Below are 23,212 nucleotides of genomic sequence, written 5' to 3'. Positions count from 1 at the left end.
ATGGTCCAGCATAGAGGGGAAAGACGCCTCTGAGAGAAAGCCAGTGGGAGTAAGAACCCAGAGCCGAGTTTCTCGGCCTCAGCGGTGTTGACACTTCAGGCAGGATCATTCTTCTTTGTTGTAAGGGGGTGGGGGTGATGTCCTGGCCATGTAGGAGGCTTAGCAGCACCCCTGGCCTCAATCTACTGTATACCAGCAGCGCCTCTCCCTCCATCCACCCCAGCTGTGACAACAGGAAAGGTCTGTAGACATCACCAAATATCCCTGGGTGTGGGTACAAAATTGCCCCCAGTTGAGAACCCCTGCTCCGAAAGCATGGGATGTGGATAGGTAATAGTATTAAGACCACATGTTTTATTACCATATGCACTCTGGCTTTTGACCCAAAAGTCAGCTAAGCACAGAAAGAGAACCAGAGTGATAGATCTAACCAAAAATGTCGTTCACGGGGCTTCCCTGGTGGCGCAGTGGTTGAGAGTCCACCTGCCGATGCAGGGGACGCGGGTTCGTGCCCTGGTCCGGGAAGATCCCACATGCTGCGGAGCGGCTGGGCCCGTGAGCCATGGCCGCTGAGCCTGTGCATCCAGAGCCTGTGGTCCGCAACAGGAGAGGCCACAACAGGGAGAGGCCTGCATACCGCAAAAAAAAAAAAAAAAAAAAAGTCATTCGCTCCTAATTTTGTAAATTGTCTGTGTTCACGGAAAGTTATCGCCTAGCATGGTGATTTGGACACTCCGTGGAGCATGAGACCCTTGTATCCCTTGATGCCCATCCCAGCCTTCATCACTTTGAACCTTTCCGCCTAAACGAGGATATCAGGTTTCCCTGAAACCCAACTTGAAAAGAGGCACTAGGACAATGAGTTTAGACATTATAAGGAGACTAGTTCCTAGAAACAAAATAATATGACAAACCCATTCAGAGAAGAGAGAAAAAGAAGAGAGAGGAGCTTTTGGGTGGATTGCAGAGGCCTGATGGGGTGAGTCAGTTGTTGATGGTAGACTTCACTGCGTGAAGCAGAGCTGAGTGGGGAATTCAAGGCCCAGCACTTGGTCAGCGCTTCCACGGTCTCGGGATGGGGAACATCACGCTGCTATGTCTTGGTGTGACCCTGTTAGAAAAGTTCAGCTTTACTGTAAGCTCAGGACCTAAGCAAAGTGAGAACCAATAGATTGAAAGATGATTCATCATTGACCTACGGTGTGAATGTGTGATATTGAATCATAGGCCAAAATATAACCATGAGAAATGACTAAATTGATAGAACTATCTATTTTTGAATTATAGTAAGGCAGAGAAATCCTGTGGGAGAAATGCTTGTGTAGGAAAGCATAGCGCATATGATAGAGGCAACAGGAAAGGAGGCAGGAGATGTGAATTACAGAGGCTCTGACCATCATCAGCTGTGTGACTTTGGCATGTCATTTAATCTATGAGGTTTAATTTCTTCCGTCTATAAAACACAGGTTTAATCTAGTCAATTAAACATGTATTGAGCACTTACTCTGTACCTGACGCTCTTTTAGGCCCTCAGTATATAGCAATAAACGAAACTGATAAAAATCCCTGTTCTCTTGTAGCTTTACGTCGTAGAGGAGGAGGAGGGTTGAACCTAGGTAGTTTCTAAAACTGTTAATCCTAATATTCCCTGGTCTAACTTCCTAATTGTGGGAATGCGAGAGTTTAAAACAGTGGAGGGTTAATGCCAAACCACTTGTAGTCTGGGAATGCAGCCCTCTTTATGAATAACCCATTTCAGAAAACATTATAAAAGCAGTTAAGACCAAAGCATCCATAGTTAGTTTGGGTTCAACTAGGTTAAGACTTTTGAAAGATGAGTTCTCTAAGATTATCCTCAAATGACAAGACAGATTACAGTCTGGCCTTAGAGATGTTTGATTAAGAGCCAAAAGTGATAATTTCCCCTAGAAATGGTAACATGATACGTATCTAGATGTTGAATCTGACTTACGAGTGTGGCATTTTCATTTCCTTAACAGAAACTGCCAAGCAAGTTCAAGAAGTTCTATGCGGAGTTTGAAAGTTTAATGGTAAGTGACAGTGGCTCCTTTATTCTGTTCACGGTCTGCATTAATCCAATTTCCGATTAGCTGAATTGAAGTTCTCATTTCAGAAATTTTGTCCTTGTATGACTTTAAGAAGTTTATGATCCCATTTTAGTGCTGCTAAAACAAGCATGTCCGACTAATGAATGGCACCCTCAGGTACTAACTTAAACAGGACTTATGTCCCACATAAGGTCAATTTGTGTAACTAAGAAAAGCAGTGTAATGGGGATCCTTTCCACCTAGCACAGGTTGGCTAAGGACTGGAAGCTGCATTTTCCTCGGCTTGCCAAAATTATTTTTCCCCATGGGCTGGGAGGTGTTACCGGACACAAAAGGAGTGAGTGGGACTTGGCAGGAATGAGGGAGGGTTTCAGAGAAGGCAAGTCGGGACTGGCTATGCAAGGCAGGTAGGAGGATGAGCTGGGCTCCCAGGAAGGAGGCTGTGCTTCAGGAGAAGGGGACTCTCGCAGCTGGGGGGTTGTTTTACATTTCAAATGGGCTCTCAACGGGAATCTCTCCCCTGGACCCTAGAGGCATATCTCCCGGTCAACGAAAAAAGGAAACAAAAAGTAAATTATTTTCAGGTGATACAGGAAGTTGTTTTAAAGCAAAAATCAGTTTAACTGAAGCCACCTGTCTTTTGTAGCTACACTCGATTCAAAACTCCCCGACTGGGAAATGACAAGGCTGGGTGTGTTGGGAGGTAGAGGGGGTGGTGCACGTGTCACTAGTCATTAACCAGGATCTCTGTTTCTCTAAAGGATCCTTCAAGAAACCACAGAGCCTACAGGCTGACGGTAGCCAAGCTGGACCCTCCTCTCATCCCCTTCATGCCTTTGCTCATTAAAGGTAATTCCAAGGAAATGCACAGGCCGAGTCAGTGGTGAGTGTGTGGGGAAGAAAATGAACAGGGGCCTAATCAGATTGACCTCCTTGGGAAGAATGATGCCATCTTTCCACCTTCCTCATCATCTCCTCTCAGCCCTGACTTTTCTGAAAGGGTTGGAAAGATTATTGGAGGAGCAGGGATCTGTGCGTGGTTTGAAAGACTTGATAGTGCAACAGAGGGTCAGTTTGGAGATTTTACTAAGCTCAGGGAAAGTGCTTTAGAAATGTAAACGTAAACACCTAACATAAAAGGAACTGTTATCGGCTTTTTTCAACTGCAGTGTCATGCAAATCCTCCAGCATAATCTAATGGTGCTCTTCTGGTTTGTTAGTATGACATATTTCTGTTAGTGATTCGAATGTGACTTTTATTTCTTTGCAGATATGACATTTACTCATGAGGGGAACAAGACATTCATTGACAATCTAGTAAACTTTGAAAAAATGGTACGTATGGTATTATAACCTTAACCATGATGTTTTTTAAAAAATAAAATTTGCATTTGTACTAATAAAGGAAATAATTTCCATATATGCTGCCATGTTAAAAAGCTAGTTACACATAAAGGAGCTGTGAAATATTCAGTTCAAATTGGCTACCTCTTTTAGTCTGTCAGTTCCTCTTTTGTGAAATTGAATAGTATTTGTGCCGCGGCTCACAGCAGCGGCTAGCTTTTATGCTGCGTGCTTCGTCCTTAGCTGCCTGTTGCTAAAATGCACGAATGTTCCAGAGTGACTTCCGTGTTGTTGTCTTGTTGTAAGGTTGGTGGAGCTAGACTGCCCCAGGATGCCTTTGAAATGTTTATCTGCTGAGGCTGACTTTAGTGCGTGTAGGTAAAAGGCAACCCCACAGAGGACCTTTATTATACAGTAGTCATCTGAGTGTGCACTGCTTATTCCAGTAAAGTTCACCCAAGTTCAGAGTGGGAACTTGAAAGTCTTCATAACCAAAAACAAAATTTTTAAGTTAACAGTTGTGTGGAACTGGCACACAGTCACTATTTTCCAGCCTCCCCCCCGACCCACCCCCCCCCAAAAAAAGCATTAGTTACTTTGCAGTTCCTGATCTTCTGTGAAGCAACAAGGCAGGTCTTGCCAAAGCCTTTCTTTAGCGACATAGTGCATGTTCAGGAATGCTCCATTGTCTTCTAAATCCTTTGGCTTCAGCCCGCATGGATGGGGTGGTAGGGTGTTATCTCTGTGTGGGTGAGAACATGCCCGCGGTTCGCTTTGCAGTGATGGACCTGGCGCTACAGGCAAAGCTCAGAGCTCGGAGTTCAGGAGACACGAGGGTCAGTTCTCAGCTTCATCACTTTGTAGCTGTCCCTTAAGTTCTCCGTGGGTCAATTTCTCCAACAGAAAATGGGGATTCTTGACACGCCATCTACCCCTGGGGATTACTGGTGGGTCCAGAGTATTTAAGGCTTCCTGTAAGCCATACAGCGTTGTAAGCATTCTTATCAGAAAACCGTTCTAATTGTTTCCCGAAATCCAGCTACTGTGTGTGACTCCAGAATTCAAAAACATCCCGCAGTCATCCTGTAAGGATCATACTTTGGGGATCATAGAGCATACTGCAAAGCCCAGCCTGGTAAAGAACTGCAGCGAGCGCTGAGCACTGTGTCCCGTGTCTTAAACCTCTTAGGAAATAGCACATGGGTCCACACTCCTCAAAGACGCCCTGTACTAGAGGGTAAATATTTCTCGGCAGTCTTCTCCTCTACCCCGCACACCAAGGGTAGGGTAGGAACATCTCCACTACTGTGTTGGTTTAATATTAGTATGGAGAATTAAACATATTTTCCTGATTTCTCAAAAGAAAACTTGTCCAGAAATGAAAGATTTAGCGAATAGGTAAAGAACCTCCCGGATCACTTAGGGGTGGCTAAGCCAACCATCTGACTGTAAAATATACATGCGCACAGAGGCGTAGAAGTCAGAGTTTCCTAAAGAGTTGACTGAGCTTTAGAACTTTTGACTTAAAGTTAACATAACAAACAAGAACAGCAAAAATATCTGTCAAGGAGGATGAAAGCTGTTTTATCTGGGTTTTTAGATCTTGGTGTGTCTCATCCATAACCTGGGAAGGAAGAGTCAAGATCGTATTCAGTGGATGTTAAGGGAGTTCCCCTTCCCTGTTTCTGTACTTCGTGCCCACAGCAGTAGATTCTGACATACCTGTCAGTGAGGAGAGAGGTCCTTCACATCCTGCTCTGAGAAAGTCCACTTTCGATTGAAAGCAACTGTAGAGCTAAGACAGCGGTTCAGCTGTAACAATGGAAACCTAAGTTAGCCACGGCTTAAGCAAGATAAGTCTATTCCTTTCGCACTTGAATGTCCAAGTATGGAAGCTCTGCTCCAGGAAGCAGTCAGGGTCCAGCCTTCTCCTGTCTTGCCATTTCACCATCCACATGGTCCAAGATGGTGGACCACCACCACCCCCGTTTCAGCTAGAGGGAAGGGAAAAGGAAAAACGTGAAGACCTGCTTCTTCCATGTAAGGATGTGACCTGGAATCGCACTCACCCCTTGCCTCACATTTTATCGGCCAGAAGAAACTTAGTCCCATGAAAAGAAAGTTAGAATATGTAGTTCCTTATTTTGGGTATCTATGTGCCCCACTCAAAATTAAGGGATTCTATCACTATGAAAGAAAAGGAGAGAAAGGATACTGAAAGAAGACTGTTAAGTTCTCTGTTCCAGCAGTGATCAATTTTACTTCATTTGATAAATCATACCATGAGAAAGTGGGATTTTACAGTTACCCTTCCATGAGTTAGGTGTTACTGAAAAACGAACTGGAATTCAAAAAGATTTGATTAGGTTCTTTAAACCGGGCTTAGACCACCTGGCACTCGTTGCCAACTTTCCAGCCTTTTCTCCCCATAAACTAGCCCACCCCTGCCCCCATACCACCACCACTTACAACTCCCACTAGTGGCTGGTGTTATTACTGCATTCCTGGGGAAGGATATGTCTGTCTCCCTTTTCAGGTTCATGTCCGTGCAGCTTCCCAGTCATTCATCGTGCTCACCAAGGTGGTAAGCAGAGCCGGCAGCCTTTGTGGGGCTGGTAGGCTGTACCCCGTGAGGGAGCCCCTGCCAGGGGCAGAAGTCACCAGGGTAGTCGGGAGCACAGATGTCTTTACTTGGTGGCACCACTGCACAGTCACAGTGAACTACCATGCCAACCCTAAGTATTTTTATTTTGAACCTCTTCACCCTTGAGGTATGAAATGAGGATTAGAGAATTTGTTGCATATTGGTTTTCAGGATTTATGAGTATGAACAAAAGAGAATTCACACTCTGATCCTTATGCCAAAAAAAAAAAAAAAAGCAGACATTCTTTCCTTTGGGGGGAACATAAAGGAATATTCAAAAAAATGTTTGAATAAAGCCCTTTGTAGCTTTCTATGGCATACATGAATATTTATAACATTTAGGAAGTAGACTAGCAATGGATCAGAGGATAACATGCTGGCCGGCTGCCACTACCCCAGGCTGCATGAAGCATGCTGATAGCCACAGTTGCTGCTGTATTAGGAGGTTGGTTCTGTTTCAGACACACCCATATTTAGGTGGATTTATTTATGAATATTATTTTAAGATAGTCATTTTATTTGGAAAGAGAAGCCTAAGGCAAACTTCTATACTTCTGGAAACAGTAATAGAAGCTAATTCATAAAGGAAGAGAAATGTTTTGAACCCTTATATTTCTGTATCACTAATCATGCCGTTACATTATTAGCAACAATTTGTCTTCTATCATCAATAACATTATTACAAGATTCACGGTTAGAGCACCGGACTTATATCAAGCTATGGAAAAAAGAATCTCCCAATAAAAATCTTTAAGTGTTCAAATCCACCCAATTCCCAGACCTCTCCAACACAACAGAAATCTACCAAAGGACTTTGAAAGTTTACTTCTTTATATAGAATACATGAACTGGGCTAAATGCAGATTTTCCAAAGGCTGTGTTTTTTCAAAGCAATTAAATATGTATAGAGTGTCTAGGCAAAGAATTTTGCTAGGAAATATAAAGAAATCCAAAAAGTAGTCCTTAGCTTTTAGGAGATTATATGCAGTTAAGAAAATAAAACATAAACACATGAAGTATTAAAAATCAATATTTTTATTGATTTATTTTATTTTCTCAATTAAAAATCAAGTATTTAATCAAGTATTAAAAATCAATAAAGGGTATATATAAACTAGTTCAAAACAGTAATAAAAGAGATGTCAAAATAGAGAAAAGACAGTCTCTACAGCAAGTTGTGTTAGGAAAGTGGGACAGGCACATAGATCAATGAGGTTAGAAAAGTAAATTCAAAATGGCTTAAAGACTTAAATATAAGGCATGACACCATAAAATTCCTAGAAGAGATCATAGGCAAAACATTCTCTGGCATAAATCGTAGCAATATTTTCTTAGGTCAGTCTCCCAAGGCAATAGAAAAAGCAAAAATAAACAGATGGGACATAAACTTATAACCTTTTGCCCAGCAAAGGAAACCATAAACAAAATGAAAAGACAACTTACGGAATGGGAGAAAATACTTGCAAACGATGCAAACGACAAGAGCTTAATTTCCAAAATATACAAACCACTCATACAACTCAATAACCGAAAAACAACCTGATCAAAACATGGGCAGAAGACCTAAATAGATGTTTCTCCAAGAAAGACATACAGATGGCTAACAAACACATGAAAAGATGCTCAACATTGCTAATTATTAGAGAAATGCAAATCAAAACTACAATGAGTTACCACCTCACACTGGTCAGAATGGCCATCAAAAAGTCTACAAATAAATGCTGGAGAGGGTGTAGAGAAGAGGGAATCCTCCTACACTGTTGGTGGGAATGTAAATTTGTACAACCACTATGGAGAAGAGTATGGAGGTTCCTTAAAAAACTAATAGAGCTACCACATGATCCAGCAACCCCACTTCTGGGCATATATCCAGAAAAGATGAACACTAATTAGAAGAGATACAGGCACCCCAGTGTTCATAGCAGCACTATTTACAATAGCGAAAACACGGAGGCAACCTAAATGTCCACTGACAGATAAATGGATAAAGCAGATGTGGTATATATAGATATGTAAAATATTATATATATATGTGTGTGTGTATATATATATAGAATAGAATATTACTCAGCCATAAAAAAGAATAAATTAATGCCATTTGCAGCAACATGGATGGACCTAGAGATTATCATACTAAGTAAGCCAGACAAAGACAAATGTCATAGGATATCACTTATATGTGGAATCTAAAAAAAGATACAGATGAACTTATTTACAAAACAGAAACAGACTCACAGACATAGAAAACAAACAGGGTTACCAAAGGGGAAGCAGGGTGGGGGGAGGGGTAAATTGGGAGTTTGGGATTAACAGATACACACTACTGTATATAAAAAAGATAAACAACAAAGATTTACTGTACAGCACAGGGAACTATATTCAATATCTTGTAATAACCTATAGTTGAAAAAAATTATAGATATTTACATATATATGCATAACCGAATCACTTTGCTGTACACCTGAAACAAACGCAGTATTGTAAATCAACTATACTTCAATTTAAAAACAAAAATGTGAAAAAGCAAAACGCAAAGAGAGGTAACTTCCTGTATCAGAGGAAAATAAAACCATGTTAAATATAATCAAATCCAGACTTGTTACCCTGAGTCCCCATCCAGCCTCATCTCACACTTCATGTACGCTGTATTCAGTCCAAGTTGGTGAGACCAACCTTCTTTCTTTTCCTTTCTGCCTCAGGGCCTTTGCACTAGCTGTTACCTTTGCCCAAAATTGTCTTCCTTCAGTCTTCACCACTCTGACACTTTCACATCATTCAGGTCTCAGCTCATGTGTCCCTCCTCCGAGCGGTCTTCCCTGACCATCCTTCAAATATTCTTCTACCATCCACACCTCGCCAGACAGCTGGATCTCAACAGATAACCTTGCTTTGACAACTGGTTTCACATTCTAAGATGATCTTTATTGCCTCTTCATTGCCTGTCTTCTCCACTAGAATGTAAATGTCCTAGACCAAGTATCTTATCCGTTTGGTTTCTCTAGCACCCAAAAAGGTGTCTGGCATATCATAAGTATGCAAGAAATACTTGAGTAAAAGTATTTGTTGAGTAAAAGAATAACCCAATTATATTCCGGTGTTGGACTTAGTGAGATAGGACAGTACACTAAAGCATTTATAAAGGAATTTATATAACAAAGATTTAATCCAAAAGCATTTTCTATTTTATCAGAAAATCTGATTAAGCAGAATGTCCCAAGCATTTTACGTTACCGATACCTTACGCAAAATGGCTCCCTTAGCTTTCTGTTCCTCACTCGACACTATTCTGTCCACCCTCCTCCCTGTAGTGCTAATTGTGTCAGTGCTTCAGTGTCCTTCCCTGCGTTCAGAGACGCACAATATTTTGCAAGCGCCTGCACAGACACCTGAGCTGCCATGTCCCCATGGCCATTGTACGTACAATATACCATGAGCATCATGCCTGTTACACGCTTGTATCTGTATGTCACTCACCTCCTGGATATTAAAGATCCATAGGCCAGAAGAGGGGCTGGGGTTCTTCCTCAGGGATACGGTGAAGACTGGCTCAGCTCCTGGGCCCTTTTATCCTTTATCTCTGGTCCTCACCTTGCCTTTAATTCCACTTGGTTGCTGTCATGGGCACAGTCTTTGCAGGTGAGAGACAAATATATTTCTGGATATACAAGTGGAAAAAAATTCTTGTCCCAAATATATGAGGGTCTGAGTGAAATAAACAGAATGGTGTGAATGTGGTTTAACACATGGTAAGCAAGGAGTAGTTGACTGAGATCCTAGATTTGACAGGCATATGGACGGGGGCAGAGTCCAATGAGTAGGGGCAGAAAGAAGAAAAGAAAAAGCAATTTACAAACATTAAGAACAAGGAGGACAAAGACCTCAAGGGGCAACAGAAGGAAAGACAAAAACATCTGAGGGCAGGCGTTTAGAAGATGCCTGACATCTGGGAGCACCTTCTCAAGGGACTTGGAGCAGAGAGCGAGCGTGGCCTAAGAAGAGACAGGCTTCTGGCTGTGCGTAGGAGGTTGGGAGAGGAAGAGTGCACGGTGGTGTTGCCTGGAGGGCCTGCTGGCCTGAACTTGAAAAATACTCATGAAAGTCCACTCCCCTTCAGGGACAGGAGAGCTTAGACGGGGCACAAGAGTCTATACAGAGCTGGCCAGAAAAGCCAGAGACGGCTGGGGAGGCCTGGTGGGGCATCGACCATCTGGATAGGAGTAAAGGTGTAAGGTGGCCAGCCTGCCCCCGAGGGGAGGGTGCCACAGAAGGTAAATGGGGAGGCCTGGGCCCCGAGGACCCCATCTGAGAAGAGCCCCCTCTGACCCCTCACTGGATTCAAGGGGAAGGAATTACTTGTATCCGAGCTTGAGGGAGATTTGTGTTTGGGACCACAGCCTCGGGGCCTCTCTCCTGGGCCAGGCTCAAGTGTGTACAGCTGGCCACTCCCTCTCCGGACAGCATCTTTGTGCCGGTCACTCTGCAACTCAGGCCCCAGGCAGGACATCTGCTTCTGAGTCGCTCTGTTTTCAGCTTGATAAAGAAATAAATACCTGACACAGTGTCCTTGGGCACGCACTGTCTACGCCTTCATCCAGATCAGACTCTCACCATTGGTCAGCTGTCGCGGTGAGCTGCCGAACAGGACAGGCCCGACGCCTGGGAAGTGCCCTTAAAATGGCTGTTCTTGTTAAGAATCATTCACCAGGTTGTATGCGAGTTCTTTGGACTCCTCTTGCAAATTTTCTGGAAGTTTGAAATTACTTCCAGATAAATACATAAACACTGAAGAAAAAGAAGAAATAAATACCTGAGGGTAGTTACAGAAGCCTTCTCTTGCTACCTTATTTTTCCTTTCTGAGCTTCCCCATGTGAGTTCACGTCCAGAGGGAGATTCACCTTTCAGTTGGGTCCGCTTCTCAGCCCTGTAGATGAAAAACTGTATGAGCATATTAATTCTTGCAAAGAAGCTCTGAAAACCTGTACTTTGAATTAGTCCCAAGGCAAGTGGTGGCTGTGGGAAATTTGGAATGTGGATTCCCAAGGGGAAGCCTGGCATTCTGACTGTGGACCACTTTCTTGGCTAGCATCCTCCAGGGCAGGCTGACGAGCAGACCCTAAGGTGGGGCTTCCCAGCAGGGGGTGGAGCTGTATCAGAGTCAGGTCAGGTGTGAAGAGGGGCTCACACTGCCCACCTGCACTGATTCAGGCGCCTTCTAAAGGAACACATTCCCCTCACTTTGCCCCTGAATTACAAATCCCTGTTTTAACAAGCCAGTTACTAACAGGAGTGTGCCATAACCTCAGGTTTGCTGGGATAGGGAAAGAAAAAAGATGAGAAGCTCTGCTTTGGAGTGATCAGGTATCTTCCCACTGGCCTGGCTTGGTAGGAAAGTTGCCTGGTCTGCTCCAGGCAGGCCAGCGAGCTCTGGCAGCGCCACAAAGCCTAGGGTATAACTTTTGGCTTCATCCCTGCTGTGGCAGTTGGATAATAAAGCCTATGTCTTTTAACCTTAGTTTCTGCCAACCTTCCCTCGGAACAGCAATGAATAAACAGTCATCTGCCGTCAGAAATGACATGTGAGGCTTAAGCCTGCGGAAGAATCGAAAGACTAACTGGATGGCTTTTAGTGGAGATAAATGCAAAACCCTCCACTTTGGTCCAAGAAACCATCTGCACATCTATAGAGAAGGAAGCTCAGTGAAGAGGGCTGAGAGGTTTAATTCACTATAAGTTCAGATGTCAGCAGTGTGGCTTTTTTTAAATCGGGGACTTCGATGTGTAGCATCATCTAGATCGAGGAAGGAAAATCGTGTTTCTTCTGCACTCTGTGATTTGCTGAGGGTAAGGCACCGCGCTAGACACTATCCACAAGATACCTGAAACTTAGGAGAAACTGGTGAAGAAAGTGGGAAAATTTAGGCTGAACCAGAAAAGACTTGGGGGTGAAGAGATGTCCGTGATAGCTGTCTTCAAGTATTTAAAGAACCGTCCCCTTAAAGCGGAACTAAACACATGTGTTGTGGCTCCAGAGCTCAGAACTAGGATTAGTGGGGTGAAAAGCAAAGGGGTGTATAGGGAGGGTGGGAGGGAGGCGCAAGAGGGAGGGGATATGGGGATATATGTATACATATAGCTGATTCACTTTGTTGTACAGCAGAAACTAACACAACATTGTAAAGCAATTATACTTCAATAACGATGTGGGGAAAAAAAAGGGACTTGGACTCAAAATGATAAAGAAATGTCCAGTAGTCATACATGTCTAAAACTGCAAGGGGCTGTCCTTGGAGGTGATGAGCCCCTCGTTGCTGATGCCTTTAAACAGTGGGGAGCCATTATTTGTAGGCAGGCTTTGATGGCTTTAGGCCCCTGGAGACAAATGAAGGGGCCTTCTGAAGTCTCCTTCTGCAGCCCCAGGAAAGCACCTTGTAGCTGTTAGCAGCATATTAAATATTGCACGTGTCAGTGGGTGCAAAAGAGGGTGGGGTTAGAAATAACAAGTTAACCCTTCTTTGGCCTTGTGAAAGCATTCTGTAACTGCATTGACCAGCAGTGCTAGTAGAGTCCGGGTGCTGTTACTAAGGGTTTACATATTACATTATCGTGTAGCCACCTCAAAGGGAAAGAATGGGCCTCATTGCAAAGCCAGATTTGGATTGCAAAGTTAAACTGAAGTTATCTTTGAGTACAATTAAAAGGGATACGTCAAAATTAAAACCACTGTTAAAATTAATCAAAGATTTAGAAAGGTAGAATGAACTCCAGAGCTGGAAATTACTGATTTAAACAATTGTTCTCACGTTTTAAACTACATAATGAGCTAAAAATTATGAAGCCTCAGAGTATAGCTGTAAAGAGCAGTCCAAAACCAAAGTCAGAATGAAATGTTTTAGCTTTCAAAACTGAAAAGCAGAACAATTACTCCCTACAAAATGGTATAGGAAGAGGTTTCTGACCCCTGCTAATTGTTTTATTATTCTTTGGAGGGGCACACTGGGCAGCATTTCCCAGCGTTTTCAGTAATTACACTCCATTCAATATCTGAAGAATTACAATAATTCTACATGGAATATACTTGCGCCCTTCAAATGCAAAGCCCTTGGAGAAGTGAAAAAACAACTTAAAGTAAATTAGCGGGAAAATTATCGTAGTTACTGTTTATTTCAGGGCTCCATATATCAGAGGCTAATTATACATTGTATGTTACATTTTCTTGGAGGTATTTGTAATATATTTCTCATGCTGATCACCGGACGTCCTGGTTTGCAGGAGCCTTTATGAAAGTGAAGTTCTAACTTTTCCAAGTGCCTCTTTGTGTATGAGAAATTACCCAGTGCAGACAGATGTCACTTGGTGCATGCCACAGGCCTCAGAGCAATAGTATTTAGTGAGGTATTATGAATGTTCACCTGTACATATTTGTAAAGTTCCAACTCTTCTATGAAAAAATTTCCCTGCCAAATAAGTGGATTTTTTTTTTTTTTTTTAACACTACATCAGTTTTCTCAGAGCCATTTTCTATATTTTGGCAAGCCAAGGTTCCAGGAGAGAAAAAAGCAAGGACTGGAATTAAATAGCCACTCAGAGATTAGAAAGTCTCTTTTCCTGGCTGGAGCCTTAACAGATTTTCTGCTAGTGTTAGAATTAATCCACCATCTCTGCGGGACCGCCTTGAGAGCAAAAGTGTCCTGAGATGTTACACAGAGACTGGGGGTCTCCATGTCCTGAGACGTTACACAGTCACCCTTAAAATACCACGAGCAAGAAATGTACATGGTGACTCAGAAACAGTGCTTCAGTCTCACTGATATTTTTCCTTACGTTTCTTGTCCTTCATTTCTTTCTTTCTTTTCTTGTTTTTAACTAAGTTGAGCAGGGTTCAAAAGGTTTCCTTATACGTTTTTATGGCAACCAAAACTTAGAAGTTGAGATCGCTTAATGACAAAATTAAAAGGTTCAATAAATTATGATCCATCCACATGACTGAATACCTGCTTATTTAAAAAGGATTTTAAAATGCAAATGGCATGGAAAAGAGTCATAATGCCATATGAAAAGATTCAGATCAAAACAAACATGTATGTTATGACTTCCGTTTTTTGAAAAACATGCTTATGTATTTTTTAAAGTATTAGAAGGAAATGTACCAAAATATAACTGAAGTTACTGTCTGAAACGATATTCTAAAATATGCGTTAGTGTTATAATCAGGAAGGATGAAGGAGGAAGGTGGGAGGGAATCACATAATTAAGGTGAACATTAAAACACACACTTTTGCTGGAAGATGAGAAAGGTTAATCATGCATAGTGTATAGGAAAAATGTGGCCATAGAATATCTATGATTGTTCCATGAATATCATCAAACACCTCATTATTGAGTCCTGTTTACTGTGAGGAACTTGACAAGCAAACCATTCTCCAGATCTAGAATAGTTACAAATTCTCTTGCAAATTCACAGTGACCTCAAGAAAGGATGGTAAAAACGAGTCCTGAGGAGTAAGGTCCATTTCTCAGGAACGACAGCCTGCTTTTTACATCTTGAGGAACAAGCAATTAGAGGAGAGTTACGTCACTAGTATTCCTCACCTGACAAATACCTTGTATGTGTGGGAGGGGGGCATGCGGGGGTGGGTGCCTCTTTCAAGTGATTAAACAGGTTATTATACATCAACCAGTTGCCTCCAGATAATCCACATCTCAGAACCTGCTGTTTCTCGTGGTCCCAGGTATTGCTGAAATAAATAATGGTTTGTTTCTTTTTTGGATTCTACACTAAGTTTACCTGCATTTCAGTTTTCCTTTTTATTCTTTTTAGCGCATGATTGCAAATACTGCCAGAACGGTGAGATACTGCAGGAGCCAACCCTTCAGTAAGTTAATGCCGCTGCAATATGGATCTTGGTGGCTAAGTCCTTTTCAGTGAGGCTACTGAGACATTCTAGAAGTCTGGACAATATTTGATGGTGTCAGAGACCCTTTGGACCACGAATCCCATGGGATAGGGGCCTTGCATTTAAAATAACCATAAGAATATTATTTTATGAACTTAGAGAATTCACCTGCTCTTAACAGAGTGGATAGACAGCTAAGGCATGATTGCCAACAAATCCTGACTCTAACCAACTCTATGACTCACTGCTTCATGTTGAGAAACTCACATCAACTCGTAATGACTCATTCTGTCGTTTATAAACTGGGAAAGACAATATTTATTGTCTCTTGGGGTGTTGCGAGAAGGCATCAATGTCTATGAGCACATGTGTAAAAGGTCCCACAGCAGGAATTCATATTATATTTCTAGAATTTCTAGGTGAATTAAGGTGCTTTTCTTAAATCTGTACAAAAACTGGTATAATACAATGCTTTAATATAAAAGCGTCGCTAATAATAAATAGCAAGTTGAAACTGTTGGGAGTTAAGTTGCATCATCGCAGCAGATCACCCTGCCAGGCCAGTGCTACTGTCTCCTCTGGACTGGGACTTTGGGTAGGGGCTGGAGCTTTGGTTCCCTCCAGCTGGCCTGGGAGTGAGAAGGTAGCCCCTATAAAGTTTTGTACTAATAACTTCATTGTATGAGTCATTGAAGTCATTGGGCTCATTAACTTAACATGATAATTTGACATGGACATGACTTCGAGGCTACCAGTACCGGGATTCCCCTCCAATAAACCTAGTGCCCAGAGACTAAAAGCTTCTTGTGTTATTCATCAGAGCTATCTTTTCTCTTCCTAGCACAGGACTGGCCCAAAGCGAGGGTCTGCTAACACAGGATACCAGAACTGCTAAACATTCATTTTTTAATGCCCGGGGGGGAAATCTAGGAAGAATAGTCTTGACTTGGGGAGCAAGGTCTTTAAAAACTTGATTCAAATGATTACGCCTCCTCTTCCTTCCAAAAGGTGCAGGCTTGCACCTCATCAACTGATCTTATGTGGATTCTGCCAGAATTAAAGTCTCTCATCTCTCTTCATCTAGTAAAAACACGATCGTAAGGCAGTTATACAAGTGAGTATGAGAACATATAAGTGATGCCAGTCTACACAACAAAGGTTTATAACCTAGAATCCATGGCCCTTCAGGGGGTTCTAGGAAATTCCTGAAATTAAACACAAATGCTGTGTGCCTAAGAGGGTTCAAAGCCTTGAGAAGGTTCTCCATGAGGTCCAAGAACCAGAGAAGAACCAAGATAGAATATATTTTGTTCTATAAACTTCTTCGGAAGTAAATCCTACATTCTCCTATATCTCCTAGAGACATGGGGGGAAATTTTATATATACAAATCTCCACTGCATTTGTTGAAGTTACCAGTAACTGCTGGTAAACAACAGCTGCTTAGCTCCGAAGTCAAAAATCTATAGATAAAGCTATAAGGATAGATTCATAAACATTGTGGGAATATGTACAGTGTAATTACAGTATATTGTAAATGTAGAGTAGACCGCCAGTGACAAGCGAGGGAATTAGACACTGTGGTATTATTTATATGTGATAATTATACTGATGAGTTTCTTCTTAGAGCAAGTGGGGGCCTTTGTATCTTTTCTCTGCTTTTCTGTGTTCAGACCTGCAGCACTCCCCTTCGCCCCTCATGCAGATGGCATTCTAATTGTCTTTGGGAGTGGTGTGTGGATCTAAAGAGAACAGATGGACTGCAGAAGGCAGTGTGCTATGGCGGAAAGAACACTGGTCCAGAGTCCCGGCTGGCTTGGCCACTCCCAGTGTCCCACACCAGGGATCCACAGGGCAGAGGCCACCCAGGGACCATGGCCAAGGTGTTGGATCGAAACGGAGCTTTTTTTCCCTTTTATTGTGAAATAATGTCACCATTCAAAAATGGAAGAACTCCCAGAGAAGAAATCCAGATTTCTCATTTCTCTAGGAAAAAAAAGGAAGATCCAGCAACTCAGGGTGCAGATCCCCACATGGCATCAGCATGCAAGAGCTGCGTAGTCACTTCTGAAGGGAACTGTGTTTCCAGTTCACCACTGTCGAATGGCCTTCCTCATTCATGTCTATTCTCTGTGTAGGGATCTGAGCCTTTGATTCTTCTTTCAGCCTAGTTTTAGGGAAATTGGTTAACTTCAGATAGCTCTGCTGCTCGAGTGCTTTGGGGAGTGGATGAGAATAGAATAGTAATTGGGATTTCAGAACAAACAGCATCGGAGAATTGAAGGTCGGGCACAAGTCATGCCTTCAGCCTGAGTTGATTTTTCTTTTTTTTTTTCTGAGTATGGACAGTCTCTGAGAACACACAATCTATGCAATAATGCTGTATATTGTATGCAAGTAATGAGGGGAGTTGGACTTACTAGTCTCACACTTGCTTGCTTCAGTTCAGCCCAGGTGTTAAGTGCTTTTGTTAGGAGCTAATGAAAACTATGCCATTAGTCCTCATCTGGATCAAAGGGAGTGTGAGACACAGGTGGGATGGCAAGGGCAAACAATTTTAATGTATAACCAGGGCTGTCAGGCGATGCTTTCACTTTTATTTGGTGCCTTTTTTTTTTTAACAATATGTAATGCAAAGGAAAATGATCAAAATATGTGATTCCAGGGAAGAATAGGGTGGGAGGGAGGAGATGGAACATCCAAGTGGAAACATTTCAATGAATATAACATGTTGAAAGGTCTTGATGGAACCCAGGAATTTATGATAAATGTAAAAGCTGGAGTAAGGAAGGCTGTATCTTATGTCCATATATTATGCAATGCTAATCCTGCTCTTTTCTCTTTCAACAGATCCTGATGCAGCTCAGGCTAATAAAAACCATCAGGATGTCCGGAGTTATGTACGACAATTAAATGTGATTGACAACCAGAGAACTTTATCACAGATGTCACACAGATTAGAGCCTCGTCGACCATAGACATTTAAAGTGCTCAGAACAACGGTTTGCGTCCAGTCCACAATCTTTCAAAAATGCCATTTATGCTAGTACTCACTGTATTGTCACTAGAGAACTCTATAAAACAAGCAAAAACCCATCCTGAGACATCTCAGTGCTGCATTCAGCTTACCAGCGTCATAACAAAAGAAGAAATTCTTTGACTTGCACACAGCTTGCACACACTAGCTTAGGAATCCCCCGTTTGTAGTCACCGTATTTTATTTCCAGTTGTGCCATCTTCTTTGCTGAAACATAAAATAAGACCCACATGAAGAGTATGGTAGAAATATCATTGTCAAGAGAAGTATCAAGCTGATATTTTTTTCTAGGAGTGTTTACAGGATGAGATGTGCTACAAATGGTATTTATTTGCCTGCATCATTGGTGGTATAGCTTCATAATTTCTCACTCAACATTTTGATTTGAGCATGGAGTTTTTGGAAGGGGTTGAGGAATCCGTGTAACTCCAAATTAGAGACTGTATTCTTCCATCTTCATAGTTTTACCTCTGAAGGAACTGCACCCGACCACATTACTACAAAACATTCTGGCTGCTTATGTAATTTAGGGAGGACTGGTCTGTAATTTCTGAATGACATATAGAATAATATTTATGTTTACAATGTAACTTTTTTAAACTTACAAATCAGGAGTACATATATAAGAATTCCACTGAGAAACTCCAAGTTTCTTAAAATTGCTAGCGTTAAGATTAAAATAAAAAAGACACTTCAAAAGAGCACAATATTCAGAAAACATTTTTCAAAATTATTTTCCTGGGCATTAAAAAAAACCTTTACTATTGGCTAATTATTGTTACTGATTAAAAAAATCCCACATATTTTCTGGACTTAAATGTTATCACAGATATCTTAATTTTCAGCAATTGTTTTGCACTTTCAAATAGATTGTAAATAGTTCATTCAATCAATGGTATAGAGTTATTTATTTGCTACATGATAGATATTGTGCCAAATAATTACTTTTTATTTATTTTATTTAGTATGTAATTTTGGAGTACATTTTTTCCTGTTTTCACAATTAGGCTACATTTAATGTGTAGGAATTGTATGTATGTATATCTTCTGTAAATAACAGCTACTATCTTCATTAAATATAATTGTGACAAGAAAAGGTGTGTTGTTCTCAATTCCTGTAATATGGGAGAGATAACCATCTGGTATGATGGGATCCTGGATTTCTTTTAATTGAAATAAAATTCACATACTCTAAAAATCACCTTTTTAAAAAGTGTAGTTTGGTGGTTTTTAATATATTCATAAGATTGTTCAACCATCATCACTATGTAATTCCAGAATGTTCTCCTTATCCCTTAAATAAACCCCATACCCATTAGCAGCCACTCCTCATTTTCATCTCCCACCAGTCCTTGGAAACCATTAATCTGCTTTCTGTCTCTGTGGATTTACCTATTCCGGACATTTTGTTTAAATGGAATCATATAATATGGAGACTTTTGTGTCTGGTTTATTTCACTTAGCGTAATGTCTTCAAGGTCCATCCACATTGTAGCAGGTATCAGTACTCCATTCCTTTTTATAGCTGAATAATATTCCATGATATGGATATACAACATGTTGTTCGCCCATTTATCAATTAATGGACATTTGGGTGGTTGCCACTTTTCAGCTATTAGGAATACTGCTGCTATGAAGAGGCACGAGATTTTAGAGCTGCCTGTTATGGGTCCTACACAATTTCTCAGTGATTTAAGCAATTCGTATACTATTTGATGAAAAATTTTCCAAAATTATTTAATTTCCGGACCCATGTCTGTATTTTAATGTCAGCATTTTCCAGAGTGTATTCCAGGCTATAATCTCACAAGTTCAGTAGAGAATGGACTTGAGGACACGGGGAGGGGGAAGGGTAAGCTGGGACGAAGCGAAAGAGTGGCATGGACATATATACACTACCAAACGTAAAATAGCTAGTGGGAAGCAGCTGCATCGCACGGGGAGATCAGCTTGGTGCTTTGTGACAACCAAGAGGGGTGGGATAGGGAGGGCAGGAGGGAGGAGATATGGGGATATACGTATACTATAATATAGCTGATTCACTTTGTTGTACAGCAGAAACTAACACAACATTGTAAAGCAATTATACTCCAATAAAGATGTTAAAAAGAAACCTCACAAGTTCATAAGCTGTTCCTCCCAAAACACGCACAATTGCAGAGCAAAACACAAAACCAAGATGACATCTTCAAAAATTTGGGAACGATAATATAATATACCCCCTTAGAAATGATTCCCAGTGTTCATTAACATATTCAAGGCTCTGAGAAGTCCTGCTGTAATCCCTTTTATAAATTTATTTATTTATTTATTTTTGGCTGTGTTGCGTCTTCGTTGCTGTGTGCAGCTTTCTCTAGTCGCAGTGAGCGGGGGCTACTCTTCGTTGCAGTGCACAGGCTTCTCATTGCAGTGGCTTCTCTTGCTGCGGAGCGCAGGCTCTAGGCGTGCGGGCTCAGTAGCTGCGGCACTTGGGCTTAGTTGCTCCGCAGCATGTGGGATCTTCCCGGACCAGGGCTCAAACCCGTGTCCCCTGCATCAGCAGGTGGATTCTTAACCACTGCACCACCAGAGAAGTGCCTGTAATCCCTTTTAACATCCGCAGTTAAAGGCCTCTTTGAGAAACACTAAGGCAGCCAAATGTCTTTCTGTGTTCATTTATGTAATCATTCAAGGTCCCCAGGTACAGGGGTGGTGTTTTATGCAATGTTACACCTCCTATCCAGAGTCGGACACAAAGCCTAGGATTTACTAGAGAATAAAAAAAAGTCACTGAATAAATTTTATTGAAGTCATTATTTTTCAGCATTTTACTATCTCATAGACCTCAATATCAGCTGCAAAGTTTCCCTTATATAATGATTTTCCACCATTATGTAGTTTTCCTTTCCTTAGAAAATTTTAAAAGCTGACAAATTAAGCTGACAGCCTATCCCTTGGGCATCCTTGCTCTTGTTTACTCTTCCTTACTCCTATCTTATTTAAAAGCTGGTATCCTACATGACAGCTTCTTTTCCCCAACTCCATGGTGACTGACCCCTTATGACCTTATTTTAGTATAGTTTCCACATTATTCAAAATTAATACATATTCTCCCATGTATATTCCCCTTGGTCTTCCAAATGAGAATAAGTATTGCTTTACTTAATAAAGATAAGAGATTTTTAATTATGTCTGGCTTCTTTGAAAATGCATTAAACACCATTATTCAAGGTACTGATGGCGAAGTAAAAGAATTCACACAGTAAAAATGGAGAGTAGTAGCCAAACAACTCTTCCTGAAGCAGGAGATGCAGTTCATATTTTAAAACTTGCAAACAAGCCAAGAGAAAATGAGAAGCCTACAGGGTCACAAGAAGGATAATGAGGTTTGCTGGAAGATATAAGAAAGAAGAAAGAATGTTTTTACCAAAAGCACCTGTAGAAAATTATACATTTAAGTGTTTCACATACCTGCTTAGCAAGGTCACTGGCAGTGTACAGGAGCTAAGCTTTTCCAGCAATTTTTGAATGCCATGCAGGTTAAATAGATTTCTCCTGAATTCAATGGTATTTCCTCTGAAATATGAATGAGGATCAATAACTACCAGTGTGAGAAACTTAAGTGTCATTCTGGTTTCAAGCTGTACTTATAATTTTTTTTTGAAAAATCAACATAGAATATGCAGTGTTGTAAAAATGAACCCCTACCTTGAATAGCTTTCTTTTTGCTGTCAATCTAAAATGTATTACATCTCTTGGGCTTCCCTGGTGGTGCAGTGGTTGGGAGTCCGCCTGCCGATGCAGGGGACACGGGTTCGTGCCCCGGTCCGGGAGGATCCCATGTGCCGTGGAGCGGCTGGGCCCGTGAGCCATGGCCACTGAGCTTGCGCGTCCGGAACCTGTGCTCCGCGACGGGAGAGGCCACAACAGTGAGAGGCCCGTGTACCACAAAAAAAATAAATAAATAAATAAAAATAAAATGTATTACATCTCTTGCTATGAAATAATCTTAATTTTCTCTATGTGTCTTACATGGTGAAGAATGTATTCGATGGGCAGGTCACAGCATCAATGACTTATAAACTGGAGAAGAATTTTTGACTTAGTTTGATATTGTTAGTTATCTTTCTATTCATTCATTCATTAGCCAATAATGATTGAGGGGGGCTTACCTGGTGGCGCAGTGGTTGAGAGTCCGCCTGCCGATGCAGGGGACATGGGTTCGTGCCCCGGTCTGGGAAGATCCCACATGCCGCAGAGCGGCTGGGCCCGTGAGCCATGGCCGCTGAGCCTGCGCGTCCGGAGCCTGTGCTCCGCAACGGGAGAGGCCACAGCAGTGAGAGGCCCGCGTACCGCAAAAAAAAAAAAAAAACCAAAAAACAAAACAAAACAAATAATGATTGAGGGGCTTATGAGTGAGTGCCAGGCCCTCTAAGAGCTCAGGATTCAATGTGAGAAAAGCTAGAGGATCCCTGTTCTCCTAGAGCTTATCACCTATTGGGAAAGACAGAAGAGTAATCAAATAAACAAACAAACAAATATAAAATCACTTCCAAGAAAGGATGTGGGGTTGCCAGAACATGTAGTAAGAGGATTTAACCTGATCTGAGGTGAGGAAATGTTTTCTGTGCAGGAACAGTTGACCTGAACTCTGAAGGAGGAAAATGCTAACTAAGCAGAGAGAGGAGAGAATATGTTCTAAGGAGGAAACAACCTTGGCGGCACGAAGAACTGACGGTGGAAAGCTCACTGTGGAAGAGCAGAGAGAGCAAGGGTGAGCAGGCTTCAAGGTGTGCTGGAGACCTAAGTTGGGCTCAGCGTGTGCAAAGCCTTGCAAGGCCTTTTTAAGGAGCTTCATCTTTTACCCCAGAGCAGTAGGAAGCCCGAAGTGCTAAAGGCAGGGGGGGGTTGCATTTCTAATGGCAGCCCTTACGGGGCAGGGCCATTGCTTTATGATCCCTCACTGTGGATGCCACATGTGTCAAATCTAATTCCTTAATTACTTATAATGCAGGCTTAAAAGGTAGGGCAGAGGGAATTGTGCATAATGGCAAATATTAAAGAGCAGTGGTAGACCCAGAACCCACACAGAGTCAAACACTCTTCTTCCTCCTTACTTGGTCTACACTGGGCCACTTTTTAATTTTTTGTTGTGGCAAAATACACATAACATAAAATATACCATTCTAACCATTTCTGAGTACACAGTTCAGTGGCATGAAGTACATTCACGCTGCTGTGCAA

General features: G+C 41.7%; 1 protein-coding gene across 1 annotated transcript in view; it reads left to right on the top strand.

The window, feature by feature from the left end:
* RAPGEF4 (Rap guanine nucleotide exchange factor 4) overlaps positions 1–19,043 on the top strand; it is a 337,054-nt gene extending 318,011 nt beyond the window's left edge. Inside the window, 5 exon segments of the mRNA XM_032638316.1 lie at positions 2,001–2,051; positions 2,831–2,918; positions 3,340–3,404; positions 14,878–14,932; positions 17,803–19,043. Coding sequence (XP_032494207.1) covers positions 2,001–2,051; positions 2,831–2,918; positions 3,340–3,404; positions 14,878–14,932; positions 17,803–17,930 — 387 coding nt within the window. The 3' untranslated portion in view covers positions 17,931–19,043.
* The last annotated feature ends 4,169 nt before the right edge of the window (positions 19,044–23,212 follow it).

Source organism: Phocoena sinus, chromosome 7 (genome assembly GCF_008692025.1).
Source record: "Phocoena sinus isolate mPhoSin1 chromosome 7, mPhoSin1.pri, whole genome shotgun sequence".
NCBI classification, from domain to species: domain Eukaryota; kingdom Metazoa; phylum Chordata; class Mammalia; order Artiodactyla; family Phocoenidae; genus Phocoena; species Phocoena sinus.
The sequence above is the reverse complement of the archived record's forward strand: the minus strand, read 5'-3'. Positions and strand labels throughout refer to the sequence as shown.